The sequence below is a fragment of the Diprion similis genome, chromosome 10, assembly GCF_021155765.1.
Source record: "Diprion similis isolate iyDipSimi1 chromosome 10, iyDipSimi1.1, whole genome shotgun sequence".
In the NCBI taxonomy this organism is placed as follows: Eukaryota; Metazoa; Arthropoda; class Insecta; order Hymenoptera; family Diprionidae; genus Diprion; species Diprion similis.
The window spans coordinates 21,639,709-21,655,868 of record NC_060114.1 but is presented as its reverse complement, the minus strand read 5'-3'; the positions used below and the strand labels follow the sequence as shown (position 1 = coordinate 21,655,868).

General features: G+C 42.6%; 1 protein-coding gene across 1 annotated transcript in view; it reads left to right on the top strand.

Moving 5' to 3' along the window:
• The window catches only part of LOC124411126 (Down syndrome cell adhesion molecule-like protein Dscam2), a 49,885-nt gene continuing 33,725 nt past the window's right edge, over positions 1–16,160 (top strand). Inside the window, exon 1 of the mRNA XM_046890041.1 lies at positions 1–214. Coding sequence (XP_046745997.1) covers positions 91–214 — 124 coding nt within the window. The 5' untranslated portion in view covers positions 1–90. The remainder of the gene's footprint in view (positions 215–16,160) is intronic.

The following is a 16,160-nucleotide window of genomic DNA, read 5'->3' as shown; positions in this document are numbered from 1 at the left end:
GCCGGAAGTTGGCTGTCCGTAAGCGCGAAGGAGGTGCCTGTGTTGTTGCGGAAGTGGTGGGACCTTCCGGTTGGAAGACGGCGGCTCGCGATGTTGCGGGTTGTCCGTCCCTGCAGGCTATCCACGCGTTTCAAATCGACACGCGCCCGACGCTACGCCGACCACGTGGAGTTCACCTTGGCGCTCGTTCATCTGCTGCTGGCGCTCACTCCGGGTAAGGATTTGAATTTATGGAAAGGCTCCTGCAACGATCGTTAAGGATAAGAATTATGCGAAACTAGTCTCATGCCTAGTGATCGCTTTATTCGGCTGTCGGTGTTATTCGGGGAAATTTGGACTTCGTAGGTATAGATGTAGAACCTGCAGACCTTTTCACTGTTTCTAAAACCCAGAAATCCACACTCGGACTTCTTTGCACTGGCGGTGTTTTCCCATTTTTATGTACAAAAATATCGAATTGAAAACGAGTATTTTACTGTGATTTTCATCGATAGAAATATAGCTTAGGACGATATTATAAGAGAAACTTCAAGGTGAGACTCTTAAAGTTTTGCAATTCTTTAATCCCTTGTTCACGTATGAAAATACAACCTGGTTATAAAAATTGCAGTATGAGGGTTTAATTGGAATTCAATTTTTCTATTCTAAATGGAAAATTAGAGGAACTACTCACTCTTTGTACCTAAAGTAAGTCTAATAATCGTAAATTTACTCAAATTCCGTTGAAAGTAAATTTTCTCTCCGTTGATTTTATAGTCGGTCTTTTGCAGGAAGGTTTAAAGGAAGTTATGTTCTGTGTTCGGAATTGTTAGTGATTAGATTCGGTGTAGAAAAAAAAATGACATCGTTGTTCAGCATTATAATTGAACAATTACCGCATAACGCTGCATTGAATCAACAAATGATGACGAACTCACAACGGACAAGTGATGAAGTTCCGCTGCACCCCGAAACGTGCCTTGAATAATGATGCGAAAAAACTAGTCAGGTCGATGAAAATATATATATGTATATATATATATATGTTATAAGCAAAAATGTTTGCTCGTGTGAAATATAGGTATAAGGCAAGTATAAATCTTCCCTGGGAACTGACGTTTCACTGGCAACGAAAAGCGAGACGCAAATGAAGACGGATCAGATTCGCGATGAAAGAATATCTGCAGGCGAGAGCCTTTAGCCACAGGGCTGCAGACGAAAATTGCCAGAATTCGGTTTTTCATCCTGCAACTATCGTGAAATAATTGCGATTCATGGAATACCGACGAAATACGACGTCGATCAATATATGCAGGCAATTGGTGTTCTTGGAAACTGATATAAATAAACGTTGCTAAAAAATTCCCGGATTTGCGTCCAGAATATCGCAGCACTTAACCCAGTAATCGGCTTGTCCTGTCAGAGGATATCGAATCTCGGGTAGAAAGAGAGAGAACCGACATAAAAAGTGGTGATCCGCGATTTGGCCGATTCCCAGAAGACGGTGCAGGAGGCGGGAGGCAAATGGGGGATATTCGAGCTCGGATACTTACGAGGCATGATGCGAAATGCGCTCGCCTTATCATCCACGACGTTCGAAGCCCCGTTGTAATAAAGACCCCAAGTTTCATACACACGAGAAGACTCACTACTGCTCTCAGTCAGTCTGCCCGGAACCGTTCGCGTGAATTCCGACTTTTTCAATATCGGTGCTTTTTGTGTTCATTTATTATTTTCATTCCTTTGGTAACCTGACCTCAGGCTGCGCATCAAGGATTCAGCCTGTGAAAGGTGAACCGTGCCTGGCGAAAGTCGTAAAGAACGAAAACGTGCGAGTTGCTGTGGAAAACTGTTGCTCTGGAGCAAAGGTCTCCCGAGTTTTCCTGGACTTACCTGAGTGCTTTACACCACTAATTATGAGGAAATTCAAGAAAGCCATTTGGCAGAAAGTGGGACGAACTTTGACGGAATGAAGGTCGACCCGCTCCTTTTGACCATCCATCTGGTGTACAATCCAGTCAAAACAATGCCCAAGCGAAAGAATATTGCGAAGTTGGGAGTGAAATCAAGTGCAACTCATCCATCGAATCAATCAAGTCGCGTTAGGTCCAAACAATGTTTCCTGGGCACGAAAATACGAGGTTTTCGATCAAAATTAGCTATTATCGATTGAAATTGAACAAACTATACGAAATTGATGCTAGCAGGAGTAGCTCCGCAACAGAATCCCTCTCACAAGGAAGGTTTTCCAGGTCGATCTCTCCGTTTTGATTTCTTTTGTAACATGTTATGGTAGACTAAAAACTAAGCGACACGTATTTGGGACGTGGTGGTAGTTATTATTATTATTTTTTAATTGATAAAATTACACTTTTCATTTCTCGTTATGAGAAAACTTTTCCACTTAGATTGGTTAAAAAATATTACATTCTTGTGGGTGAAATTGGCAAACCACCGCTTGACAAGCTTTACTTTGGAGGATGGTTTCACCCCCGTAAAGTGTTTAATGGCAGATAAAAAAAATACGTATCGCTTAGTTTTCAGTCAACTACAACATATTATAAAAAAAAATTAAATCGGAAGGATCGATTCGGAATACCTTCCTTGTCAGATGTATAAATCACTAGAGACTATTCTGCCGAAAATTGATGGTTTTCAATTTTTTCTATACCAAATTTGCAGATTGCGGTTAAATCTTGACAGGATTCAATCGGCTTACTCATGCAAATGCAGCATTGCACCTCTGTTTTTTAGTTCTTCGATTTTGGGACCTTTCCAACTTAGCCACGATGCATACTTAAAGAATCCCTGACTACCTACGGCAATCCGTTACGGAACCTGGCGTTTTATCCGGGTTCTGGAACGGCGTGAGTATCTGCATCGACTCGGCCCCATGCCACCGCCATAAAAGTTCGCCATCCCCATCCCGAGGCGGATGAGAAACTGTCGGTCCAGGAACAGCGCCGTTGCCTTCGACCTTCGCCTACGCCGACCCGAAGCATCCACGTGTCCCGTCCATAAAAGCCGAGAAAATATTACGTTCGGGCGATAACCCGAATACATACACTAAGCCGGTTCTCCAGTCGGCGGGCTTCTTCGAAACCGAGAAGAAGGGGATGTTTTCACCTGGCTGCCGGGCTACCAATCGATCGATATTAATAAACTTTGAACTTGAGCACCGACGTCGAATTGCTGACTCTCATCGCTTCGAGATTGCTGTGAAAACATTTATACTACGGGAATATCGATAATTTCCACTCCAGACTATTATGCCCTTTTAATTACCTTCCGAACTCATTAACGACGATGAGTAGATTTTACCCTGCAGAATCCCCTGTCAAGTGTAGGGATATTCCAGACAGCTCTGGTTCAGAATCGAATGCTAGACGAGCGAGAAGAAAAGGAGGAAAAAATATGTATGGGGCATTCCATGACATCTCGATTAAGATTCCAAGTCGGTGTCTCAGATTGGTTTTATAATTTTTCTGTGGTAGTATGTGAGGAAAAATGCGATCGAGATTTTTTTAGAAATTTTTTAACCCAGTGTATCTGAAGTATAATTTAAAAACTTGAAAATAAATCCTATTTGTAAAATCTGAAAAATTTCGGAAAAATGTTATAAAATATAGAAAAGCTTTTTGGCATCTGTTAGAAAATGGAAATTTCATAACTTCAAAAGATAAATAACAAGAATAAAATTTTTTTTAAATTATGATCTATTACTGAATGACATTTTCGACATAAGAATGAAAATAAAAGCTAATTCTAATATGAGACGAACATGGCTATTCAGAGAGGTACTTTAGAATCTTGATCGAGATTTCATGGAATGCCCCATATGCATATATTCTTTTTAACCGTGTTTTCTCGCTGGAATTTTGAACGTTTGCGGGAAGGTTTAAGTTTCCTAATTTTCCAGCTTTCGTCTGCTAATATAATCCGCAAAACTCACCCCAAACTTCTCGCTTTAGCTGTAACCATTCTGAATTTGCAATTTAGAACACTCCAGTAAAGTCCTGCTTATCAAGGTATTCACTGGGAACAAATTTTGGCGGCACGAAAGACAAACTCTCCGAGCTTTTCCAGAGATTGTACTCATTACCTGACTGCCCTCGTCATTCAAGAGTTTCAAAATTTTCCCGGATTCAGGTTCCCCAGGAAACTCGGAAGCTCGCTTAAAACTGGATGAATATTCTCAGCTCTAACGGATTTAAAACAACTCGAGCCGTCGCGATGAGCCGGAATGTTTTAAAAGTTTGATTTAATCCACCTTACCCTTCACTAAATTCAATTACCGATACATTTTCTATCACAATATTGCCGTATATTTGGACTCGTTAAATTTGTAATTATCAACTCGCTAATTGCTAAACCACTCAAGTCTCTTCTGAATATCTAGTGATTTGACATTCGATACCTAATTTGTAATTCTCAACCGTCACGAATAATTCACCGGTGAAAAGTATCAGGAAAGCAAAAAAAATCTGCTCAAACGTTCAGAGTGACAGCGTCACGGTCTGATCTCCATAAATAACAAATAATCTGACTAAGTACGTCTGGGCAGTTAGCGAGCCTTACGGCGGGGGGGAGGGGGGAGGGAATAGCTTTTAGGGTCTAAAATGATACCTATTATTAGGAGGTTTTTTTTTTTTTAAAGAAAATCAAAACACTTCGAGTAATTTGAGTTTTGAGAGCTATATTATTTATAGTTTCAACAACGTTTTAAAATTTTTTCATGGACATTAATAACGAAATGACGGCATGGCGCATATAAGTAGCGAACGACGACGAACTCGAGAGCTTTTGCGGTGGCGCATCTCCTGACATGACTGTTCAACTTGTAGCTGATAGAAAAAATTTTTTCACTCAAAAAATGCTTCCGGGTTCGAGCTCGTAGCCCTAATATTGAAAAAAACGGTGATGTACAAAAAAAAAAAATGCATTTTTCGACCACTAAATTGGTAAAGAAAAATTTTTTGTTTTAATTGTGGGATTAAAATTCAAAAATCTAGCCCCGAGCTCGAATCGATAAACAATTCTTAAATATTGTGTCAAAATTTCAAGTCGATAAGATAAAAATTGACCGAGGAATCTGCACCGAATTGAAAACGTGGTCATTCGCAACTGATATGCACCATGTTGCCAGTTTGTTATTAATTTCGATGAACAAAAATCTGAAACGTTCTTGAAAGTATAAATAATAAATCCGTTAAACTCAAATTGCTTTGAGTGTTTTCATTTTTTTCAATGAAAAGTTATAAAAATAAGTATGATTTTAGACCGTCCAAGTCGTATTCATTTCCGTTGTACGGATATTATATTCAATCCGAATCACGTCGTCCGACGAATGAAAATGGACTGCGGAAAGTGGACGAAAAAAGGACAGAACAACCGCCCGCGGCCGCCTGTTGATTTTACCCCATATCCAGGGGCGTCCCTCAAAGCACAGCTAATCATCCTCGCCACTATCCGACCACTTCGGATCTCCCTGACCTCTGATCTAAAATCGGCCCGAATTGAGTGCCAACGGAATTATTCGAAAACATTAGCATCTGATCCATCTGATTGCCGGTGCCATTTTATCACCACATAACCTAAGTTATTAATTTTGATAGAGGTAAATCGTAATTCTTGGGCTTTCAAATCACTCACGTCACATAAATTGATTCAGGCCTGATTGCATTAGTTAGTTAGATGTTTTGATCCTAATAACGCAATAATTGAAGAGTTGATAATACTCCTCGTTGAAAAAGATGCGAGGTTGGTGAAATGTCAGCCAATTTTCACCACCCATGCATGGGTGATAATGTTCTCGAGGCAAATGGACGGGGGTCGTGACTCGATCGGATGTGCCGATATAAGATCACAAGCGATCGGTTCAACCAGTCCTTTTGATGATCCTCTTTGGGTGTTTGCGGCTATACCTATATTTGTTTCCACAGTATCAGCAGCACCGCGTTCAAAGGAGGCGGCGACCCCTCGACGGCTTCTCAAGCTGCTTCTGTTGTTCCATTAACTCTCACTTTATTTTTGTCAGCTCCCCGCGGGAATCCCTCCCAGTTATATACCGCCAAGATCAGAAGCCTTAGCCTCCGGCCAATCTGATGAGGCCATCAAGATACACCGAAGCAAAGATCTCGTCTGCTCTCTGTTTTCGCACGCGAGATGTTAAAAGTACAAAAGCTGATAAACCCGACACGAGCATCGTCTTCTATTCCTTAAAATTGCGATTTTCTCCAGTCAATTGACTAATTTGAACATCGAAAGTCTATTTTCGGACTGAGTTTTGTTTTCTCAAAAATATCTGCAAGGACGCCGGCCTTAAGGTGCTTATAAAGACCCGTTGTACACCTCGAAAACGCGGGGATGCAAAACTCCTATACAGCTAAAGCGATCAGAGTGTAACTCGGGCAGTTAATGCCTTATTTTGGCAAGAAGTGGAGCGTCTTTTTACTTGATCAAAATTTTGAAAAAAAATTTACAGATTGGTTACCACTCACAGAAATTGGCCAAATTTTCACAGTTGCACTGAATGGATCGACCTATCCGGTATGATGCCACGCGGCGGTGATGAAACACACATTTTGAGCCCAGTCCCATGAGATTTGATGGTGAAATGACGAAATGGCAGCTGATCTGGTATTCGATTATGATGAACACCGAAATCTCATTTTGGCTACATTTGTTACAGACATTACGCACATGGCGGTAATGAATGCGTGTAATGTCGGTAAAAAATTACCGGCAGGCATGAAAGGTCGGTAACAAATGTCGCCAAAATGAGATTTCGGTTACTTCGTAATCAAAAACCAGATTAGCTGCCATTTCGTCATTTCACCATCAAATCTCATGGGACTGGGCTCAAAATGTGTGTTTCATCACCGCCGAGTGGCATCATACCGGATAGGTCGATCCATTCAGTTTAACTGTGAAAATTTGACCAATTTCTGTGGGTGGTAACCAATCTGTAATTTTTTTTCCAAATTTTGAAAAAGTATAAAGACGCTCCACTTTTTGCCAAAATAAGGCATTAATTGCCCAAGTTTCACTCTGATCGCTTGAGCGGTATAGGAGTTTTGCTTCCCCGCGTTTTCGAGGTGTACGACGCTTCTTTATAAGCACCTTAATTCACTTCCAAAACAGTCAGCCGTACCTGCATATCCGGTGTATCGTGTATCTCCCGTCTTCGAGCCGGAGTAAAATTTTTGAAGAATAGCACAGGAGTGGTGTAAGGAGGGGAACAGAGTCCCTGGAGTTGTGAAAGCTCTCCAAGCAATTCCGGAAACGGTTGAGGAAATCGTAAAAACGGCGCGAGGAAGTGCGAACATTGGTGCAGGTACGGAACAGCCACGGGATTTTATTAGCGTGGTGCAGGCGTAAAAAATTTCGGAATTCCATTTTACGATCCTGCTCGTATTTATTCCTCAGCGCCGAATCCATTCTGATTATCTCCGGGCGCATCGCGCTTTAACGAGTCAAGAAAGCCGAGGAATCTTTGTCGAGTCAACTATCGTGGAAACTGAATTTCCTCGATCTTGTGTAACGCTTTTAAAATACTCCCGTCATCTTCTCGCAGCCACACAGTGAGATTTTATTATTAAAAATCCAATATCCACTAAATTACATTTAACTACTTGAGCTAAGTTATTTCTAAAGCTTTTCGCATACGATGTCGAGCTCCTTGTTCTAGAAATAAAAGTGCATACCTGAGGAATTTCGTCCACTGGAACCGTCGTTGTCTCCCGGAATGGAATTATCCAAATCTGAATTGAATTTTTTCATGCCTTGTCATCCTCTGGATAAGAAATTCTTTGGGTACCAGAACCCAAGACCATCAAAAGCGAGCCGATAAACTAATCGAACGTATGATCACGCTGTTTAGCTTTTGGAATCTAGGTCGCTGATTTCTCGCTTCACACACCTTGTCGTTGTTGCGAGCATAGACAACTTTTTTTCTAACCTCCTTCACCCGTCCGATAAAGGAAAATCGAAATTTATCAAAGTCGTCTCTAAGCCTTGCCAAAAGCTGATGATTCTATACTTCGTCTCATTTTTTTTTTTTTTTCTACCACATTTTTCACCAATTTCTAAACACTCTAGTGTAGTTTTCACACTCTTGGAATCCGGTTTTATTCCCTTGAGGTTCGAATACATAACGGTTAAATCGAATTGGTTTAAATTTGGAAACATTTTGTTTCGGAAATAAGTTTGCTATTCAGTTTATATTCGGGGATTTCGTTGCAGTCGAGTTTGTGTATTCACCCTGAAGTTTATTGTTAGTACATTCCCTGAATGGAATGTAATTATTTCAGGAATTTAAGTTGCGGTAGACTGGCTGCAGCCTCGAGTTTCGTTTCCACAATATTTTGCCAACTCGAAACTATGCCCGCATGCTGTTTTGCCGCATAAAACCGCCACAAGTAGGGAAAACAACGTAATACCTGTCACGTGAAACTAAAAATATTGATCTTACTTCTTGTTTCTTCTTCTTTACACTGCAAGAACAAGTTTAGTCCGTGAATTACATCCCATTGCATTCACGTGCATGTTCGATATGAATTTCATTATTCCCTGAAACTCAAATTTTCCTGCAAATACCTCCAAACCTGATGTCGAAAATGACTCCGTATAGCCCGATATTCATCTATAACTTACTTTCTGCAATACCTATTTGGAAAGTTTGATTTCCGAAGCCTTATAATCGTACGTAATGCACACTATTTCCGAACAATGAGGAAATAACAAGTTGACTCATGCGCACATTCCAAACGATCTACTTTCCACACTGGAGCGTTTTTTAGCTGATGCGTAGTTGCGAAAAACGAAATTTTACGCACTGCCAGTAGCAACTTCAATGCTTCTCAAGTTTAACTTTTCTGCGTGAGAATTAGAAAAAAATATCCCGTGTAACACGTGCGGATAAGCGATATTTGACTCGTATAATTTATACTTGTCGTAAATCATTCTTCACTTTCCGCACTTGTAACACATTTCATGATTCCTCGGTAGAATTGAATAAGTGTACAGGCATGTATAAGAAGGTGCGATTTCTCCGACAATGCGCAATAAATTGAGCGCGTGAAACTCAGCGGAGGTCTTCTGGGAATTTGACGTATTTCAATTCGATGATAGCACCGCAAATACGGGCAGATTCAACAGAAGTTTGAATCTGAGTGTTACCAGTTATTTACACGAAGCGGAACAGGGTTTTCCGAACAAATAGAACTAGGATCGTTGCCCGGTCGTTTACGAAAAGCAGAGAGTCAGCGAACTCCGGGCTTACCGGATAGTTTTCTCCCTTGCATGGCAGAGTTCAAGTTTTCAGAGATTATCAACCAGACTCAACAAAGAGTTACGGAACAAAATATGCCTTGAATATGCTGCGCGGACTTGGAACCGCTAATTAGAAGTCGAGTAAAGCAGCAGCGATATTCTCTAAGTGAATGAACTTCAGCCCACGGTTTGGAAAGAATCGCAGAGAGTAGTTTAAATTGGGGTCGTCGGAAGCGGAGTGGAGAGATGTTGACTTGAAAGAAAAACGGAAATTTACCATCGAAGCAACGCAAAAGTGCAGAAGAGTAGTGACACTACGAGGTTGTAGATAGAAAAGTTATCGTTACGAAACATTGGGGGAAAAAATCACTATTTTCTTAACTTTACTATGACTTTTAAGGAACTAAAATTTCGAAATATGAGTATATTTTGTTTTATAACGGTTTAGTAAATTTCATACAACTCCAAATGAGGAAATATCGGTTTTTTCTCAGCATGGGTCCTCACGATAACGTTACCAACTTCAATACGATGTGAAAATCCCTTCTCTGTGTGAAATAAAGCGGTTCTCTCCGAAACGTCGAACCCATGGGTATTCGTTTCTCCCTTCGAGCAAACCGTTGCACTTATAACGCCGAAACAATGCAGACGGTTAATGGGAATAGGAAAAGCAAAGCAGGGCGATTTTAAGTACTTGGAACCATTAAGGTCGGAACCAACGGCTTTGCCCACAATGCAAAGAGGTTCTTAGCCGGTGCTAGTCACCGGCCAGCTGTCGGTGGCAGATTCTGTTAACTCCGAGGGCGGGAAAGGGAAGGCAAGGGTGGGACGGGGTTGGCTAGCTCGGGTTAGGTTAGGTTAACTTGAGTCGAATTAGGTTATGGACCGAGAAGAGAGCCCCTGCGGTACATGCTGAGTTTGGCGAACGCTCCGCAGGTCAGCGCCATCGCCATGGCTTTACCGGAAAACACAATACAACAGTACACAGTACAACAGTACACAACCTGCCCTCGACTCGACCACCTCTCGTTCCGAGTTCAAGATGGAGTTTCATGGACCAGCCGCAATGCTTAGACTTCTACGTCTGGTTCCGCTTTCTTTTTCTTACCTCTCCACTTTGCCCGGCTGCCCAGCGTGGCGAAGAAATAAATGAGAAACGTAAGTCAAAGGAAAAAAGAAGAACAGAAAAGACTTCTCGCGTGGTTGTGTGTGTATTATTTTTTGCCTGTGTATGCGGGTATTCATAAAAAACAGGAAAGCACGCGCGCTGAAGCCACTGCCGACCGAGAGGGTGGAAGAACCGGAGCGGAAGAGGAAAAGAGAGTATAAGGGATGAAACAAGAATTCAGATAATTGCCACGCACACCACAGAGACGCTGGAAATTATTTCACCTTTGATCTTAACTGGAATGAAAATGGCAAAAGTTGTTTTCACCTTTGTATAGATTGCCAAGGCGTGGTGGCTCACAAAGACGTGGTTATAGGTATACCGTGGCGGGTGAAAACGTGAGGTGTAGTAGACACAGAACGTAACTTCACTCCGTGCTGACGCTTGCTGTTCCCAAGTTATTTCTTCGGTAAGTGAGTTTCAATTCACGAGGTTTCGCAATCCCGACACGCGATTTCTTGGAGCTTGGTGGCTGGTAATCATTTTTTTCCCCTCTGCAACGGGGAGAGGAGAAAGAACCTTCAATTTCCTGGTGCCATTTTCAACTCGAGATCTCATGAGCGTGGGTTGTACATGTGATGGACAAAAAATGCAAGGTTACAAACCATCTGGGAAAGCGAAACTTTTTCAGGGTTCTTTCGTGATGAATTCACGCCATGAACTCGATCGTCGTGGTTCTACAAAGATCGGAGTTCTGGCCACGTTCGCGAACAATAAAGATGCAAGCTTAGAAACTTTTTGCATGGAAAACGTGCCAAGAAAGAAAAACCGCCTAGGTACGCCAAGTACCTGCCTACCCCCTCCCCCCCCCCCTCCCATTCCCCCGAGTCAGCTCCTTTATCAAACTTCCCTAGATAACGTCAACGCGGCACCTATAAGCGCGACCTTCTTCATTCCTCCTTTTTTCCTGGACAGCACGGCTCGCATTCTTCGACAAAATTTCGAGTCCTCGTTTGAATAATTTGTTGATTTCGAAACGGCGCCGAGCAACGGTCGCTAATTTTTGATAGGAACGATGCAATCTTCGCGATGTTTCTTCCCCAGGGAACAAAACACGCAGATAGGAATTCTCTTCTCGGGTAGGCTCTCCCCGAAACTTCGAATATTTAGTGAAAACTATCGCGATGAAACATTTTGGAGTTATACAAACAAGTTACACCGATTGTTGAACAAGTTCAGCTTCGTTATGTGAACGTAAGACACTCTGGAGCAGGAGTGTGTGAACATGGAAAGTGGGCTGATAGCAGACGTTATGGTCTGTAACAGATGGTGGTTTTGAATATTTTCAGAAAGTCCGTTCCTTCGAGAAGAGAATTCGCTCGGTCTAACAGAGAGAAAATTTTCATGTCTGGACACGTATATCCACCGCGGTGGGTGTTTTCATCCTTGGATTGCCACTGCAGGAGTTGCTGCCGTCGATTTAAATATCGAATCGACCCCTTCGGATTCCGTAACCCTGCTCCAAGTTGAGAGTAACCTTGGGTTTTGGCCCCATCAACGGATGCTTAGAGACCTCCCGCAAGGTCCAGAGCGCCAATGAAGAACAGCCTAATCAAAACACCTATATACACTCCGATTCGGACAACACGATAATTTGCAATTAGTGAATTTACGTGCTCCTAGAAATCTCATTACAGCCAACCAATGACGCGAGAAGGGCACGTCGATGCGGGGCTGGAATACGTCAGAAGGTTGGGTGCTGGAGGCAGGAGGCTGGAGGCTGCTTCAACATCCACCCAACCCACCGTCGCAGGCCCGTACGTTTCAATTTGTCCCCGGTCTCTGATGTAACCGCGCGGTCTCATTAGTTCAGGGGTGAAGGAACGACCTCTCGGCTCTCTCTCTCTCTCTCTCTTGCACAACGTTCGTCTGCCATCCACCTCTCTTCCACTGCTCTCTCTGTCTCTCCCTCTCTCACTTTACAATCAACCTTACCGTCACACCACCACGACCCAACCCCGGATCCATCTCTGGCGCTCGGAACCCGTTGGCTCCCCATCCAGCCAAGGTATAAGCAAGACCCTAGATTGTTCCTAAAACCTGAAACAAAGACGCAACGAGACTTTTTCCCTTTTCCACATTTCCTTTTTACTTTTACACTCAACTGCAGAAAGACGCTACAGGAAGAAGGAAAAATGAGTGTATCTTCTCTTCATTGTTCCCTTTTCTTAATAACAAGACCGCACAAGGCGGAATGAAGCGGATTCATCGGTATTGAACATTCGGCTCTGTGTTTACTGTCTGCAGACACGTCGTTAACTACTGCAAGAGTCAACCGGTAACACCTAGATTTCATGTGGTGCCAGCTGTCACATATTAATCTACGGCAATGCCCCAAAGTTCGGAATCCTGGTGACGCTTTGGTGAGTAGAGTTTACGTGTCATGTGATTGACGTTATACAGTCAAATGGCGGGGATCAATCATTTCGAACATGATGCGTGTTGACTGATGGAGAAGTGATCCCAAGTGTCATAAGCTATAGAGCGAGCCGTCGGTGGTGGAAATTCTCGACGAAATTGGTCGATTTTCGAGGCCCAGTCGGATCAACCGGTGATGCAATTAAGTTAAGGATGGGCTAAGTTGTTCCGGGTTAGGTGTGGCGGAAGGTGTACCAGGATTAAGTTGGGTTAAATTGGGTTTGGCATGGGGTATATTCGTTCCCCAAGGTACTTGGCGATATTACTAGCTGTATGTACAGGCAGGTGACACTGACGTGTCTCCCACCGAGTATCTGCTCTGTAAGGCACTTTTCAGATCTCGCAGAATACCAACACGATGTTCAGTTGAGTTGGCTGGCCTGAATTTTTCAACTGAGAATGGGTCTGTGCCAAAGACCACGCCATCTTTTCTTTTTTCCCTGAACCCCACCTCTCTGATCGCAATGGAATAACAATTTGTTACGTCGAACCGTTGATGCAACGGTACTGAGCGGGACTCGGGAGTGATGATTATTATGATGACAGTAGGACGAGAGCATTGTTTACCTTTTAATAATCGATCGTCGCATCCCGGGAAGGTCGGACAAACGCTGAATTATGAAGGCAACTTGTTCGAAGCATAATATTTTCATTCCCGACTGCGGGAATTCTTTCCCTCGAGGGACTTTGAGAGTTCTATGATAATTCGAGAGGCAGTGCCGTATGCAACGTTCATGATTTCGAAGTGAGGTGGAATTTGTAATACATCTGATGGAAAATATGCATTTTTACTAGATGAAGGTAGGTTATGTCAGTTCGAAGATTGACTCTTGTAGTGCTGAAGTTGGGTAAACAGCAATTTTTGCAACAACCAACTTATTGTTTTGCGTAACGTAAAGCTATAATGGCTCGAGAAAACGAAAATAAGACCTGCTGAGTTAGCTCGGACTTTTCAGTCAGCAGAATTCGAGACTGAAGTAAACGAAACCGATTGTCAGAATTTACGGCTCTTCGATAAAACTTTACGCGGAACCTGTTTTCTCTCGATAAGACCAATCGAGAGCTCTTTGACACGAGAAAAACACTCGTGTTGAGAGGATTAGCATCGGCTTGTGACGATTAGGTATTGCCTTGTCTTTGGTCGCCTGAGAAAGATGTAGAGAAGGAAACGGTGAAGGTTCTTTAAGACTCATATTTTTTTTGAAATCAGAGATGTCGTTGTCATGCCAGGCAAGGCGTCATCATTCGTGACGCAGCATCTCCGACGTCTTTTCTTTTTTTCATTTGCATGAACTGAATAAACGCGGCCTGTATCCAGCGGCGAAATGATATCTGGGTGAACAAAAACGTTGGTTGCAGACTTTTAAAATTCTTTATTCAACTTTTATTCAACTTTTATTCAAATATAAATTTTCATTCTAGCCCAGATTGTTTATCTTATTTTACGTCGTTAAACTTACCGCCATGCCAGCCCGGGTTATGGCACAGTAAGAAAACATTTCAGCGCTGAAAGCGTAGAATTGAAATTCTCAGTTTTTGTATGTTTTTAATATACTCAATTATGAATAGTCAATTCAATAACGGAACCAATTGTGTTGGCAATGAAATTCCATGGAACAAAATTTGTGCTGCTTCTTCGGCTTGTTCATTTTCCACTTTAAAGCCAACTTTCCGTGCAAGCATCCTCCAAATTGCATGAAAGCATTTTTAAACAACTCTCAACCATGGTGAGTTTGCTGGAAGTACCAAGACTGGATGAGAGTAGTTAATGAGAGTTACTATTGTTACTGCTCTTGCAGTAAAAAGTGTATGGATAGCTTCCCTCGCTAAATGGGGTAGGTAGGTGGGTAGGTCGGTAAATAGTCATGCAGATAGATATACATTCCTGTGTGATCATTGTATCGCAAACCGGCACCGCGAGAACTTTTACTTGGTGTAATGCTGACCTTTTGTTGAAACATAAAATCATATACACTCCTTAGTCAAAACAAATTGCGAGTAAATACAATTTACACGGTTCGAAAATTTCAGCAGATTTTTGGCGTTCCCGGGCGGTAGATTAATCACAAAACCAACGAATACCCCAAGTACAACCTTAATCAGGAAGAAAAGAGCTCGACGCGATGATTGTTCCTCGTTGAATAAAAATTTTCACCACGTCACCGCTAATCAGTTACTCGACAATAAGCCTCGTGTACCGTGGATTAAAAGAAGTCTTATAATTTACCAAATACTGTGCAAAGCGAGGAGAATGGGGTGAGGCAGATTAAGGGAGAGACATGGACCAGCAGCTCCACGCTCCGCGATGTGGATGCTGGAAACGTCCGAGAGATGGGGAAGGCAGAGTCTGGAGGGGTGGTGGCGTGGCGCAGGGGGCCGGACCTACAACACACAATCTCTATGTATGAGGTTCTCGACTCTCCCAGCTTCCTAAGTACACAGTATATTTGCATTTCGGTCTTTGTGTGCCAACGTGTGCTCGGAAGCTGCAGCAAACCCTCCACCGCAAAATTGAACTGGCATTACCGTTCACTGTTTACAAAAGTCAAATCAAAGCATTATGGGGCTTTGCCCTTCTCGTGGACAGCTAACAGACTTTTTCCCGATGCTTATCAAGAATTACTCTACTCCCACCCGCGTTTCTTTTTCTAATTGCCAGCTTTCAACTGCCTGCATGAAAAATCCTCCCATTCCCCGCGAAAGATTAGTTGTATGCAAACATGTACTAGACCAGTTTTCAAATAGGATTATCTTCTCTTTGAACCAAGGAGACAATGCCAGCTAACTCCAGAGACGTTCTAATCGGGACAATGGAAACATGATCAATTCGCTTCGGTATGATCGGAGTACCTTATACCACTAGAGGCAAAGGCGTAGGAGATCGTAATTGGTGGTATTGCTTGCTGAGCACAGATGAAAGGCGTATTGACACGACAACAAGGCGTTTCAGAATCGGTATCCATTGATCGTCCCCTTGTATTGATCCTGAAATCGTTTAGCATTGAATGGAAAATTATTTTGCAGCGTGAATTCGCAGAGTGGCTTGAAATTTATATCATATTGTTGAGAAGTTGGCACAGTCCTTAGAAACTGCCACTTCCACTGCAATGCGTAACAACCTTGTGCAAGTGGTTTGGGTATAATTAAAAATGGTTACCGAAGCTGCCAGGGGGCCGTGCTATGGGGGTTTTAATTATTGATGAAACACTCCCCTCGCGTTAGTTTTGAAACGGCGACGAGCCAGCCAAGGATAGCGGTGGAACGAGACGACAGGAGGATGATCGGAATGAGCTGAAGGAACAATGGAAACAATACATTGAAA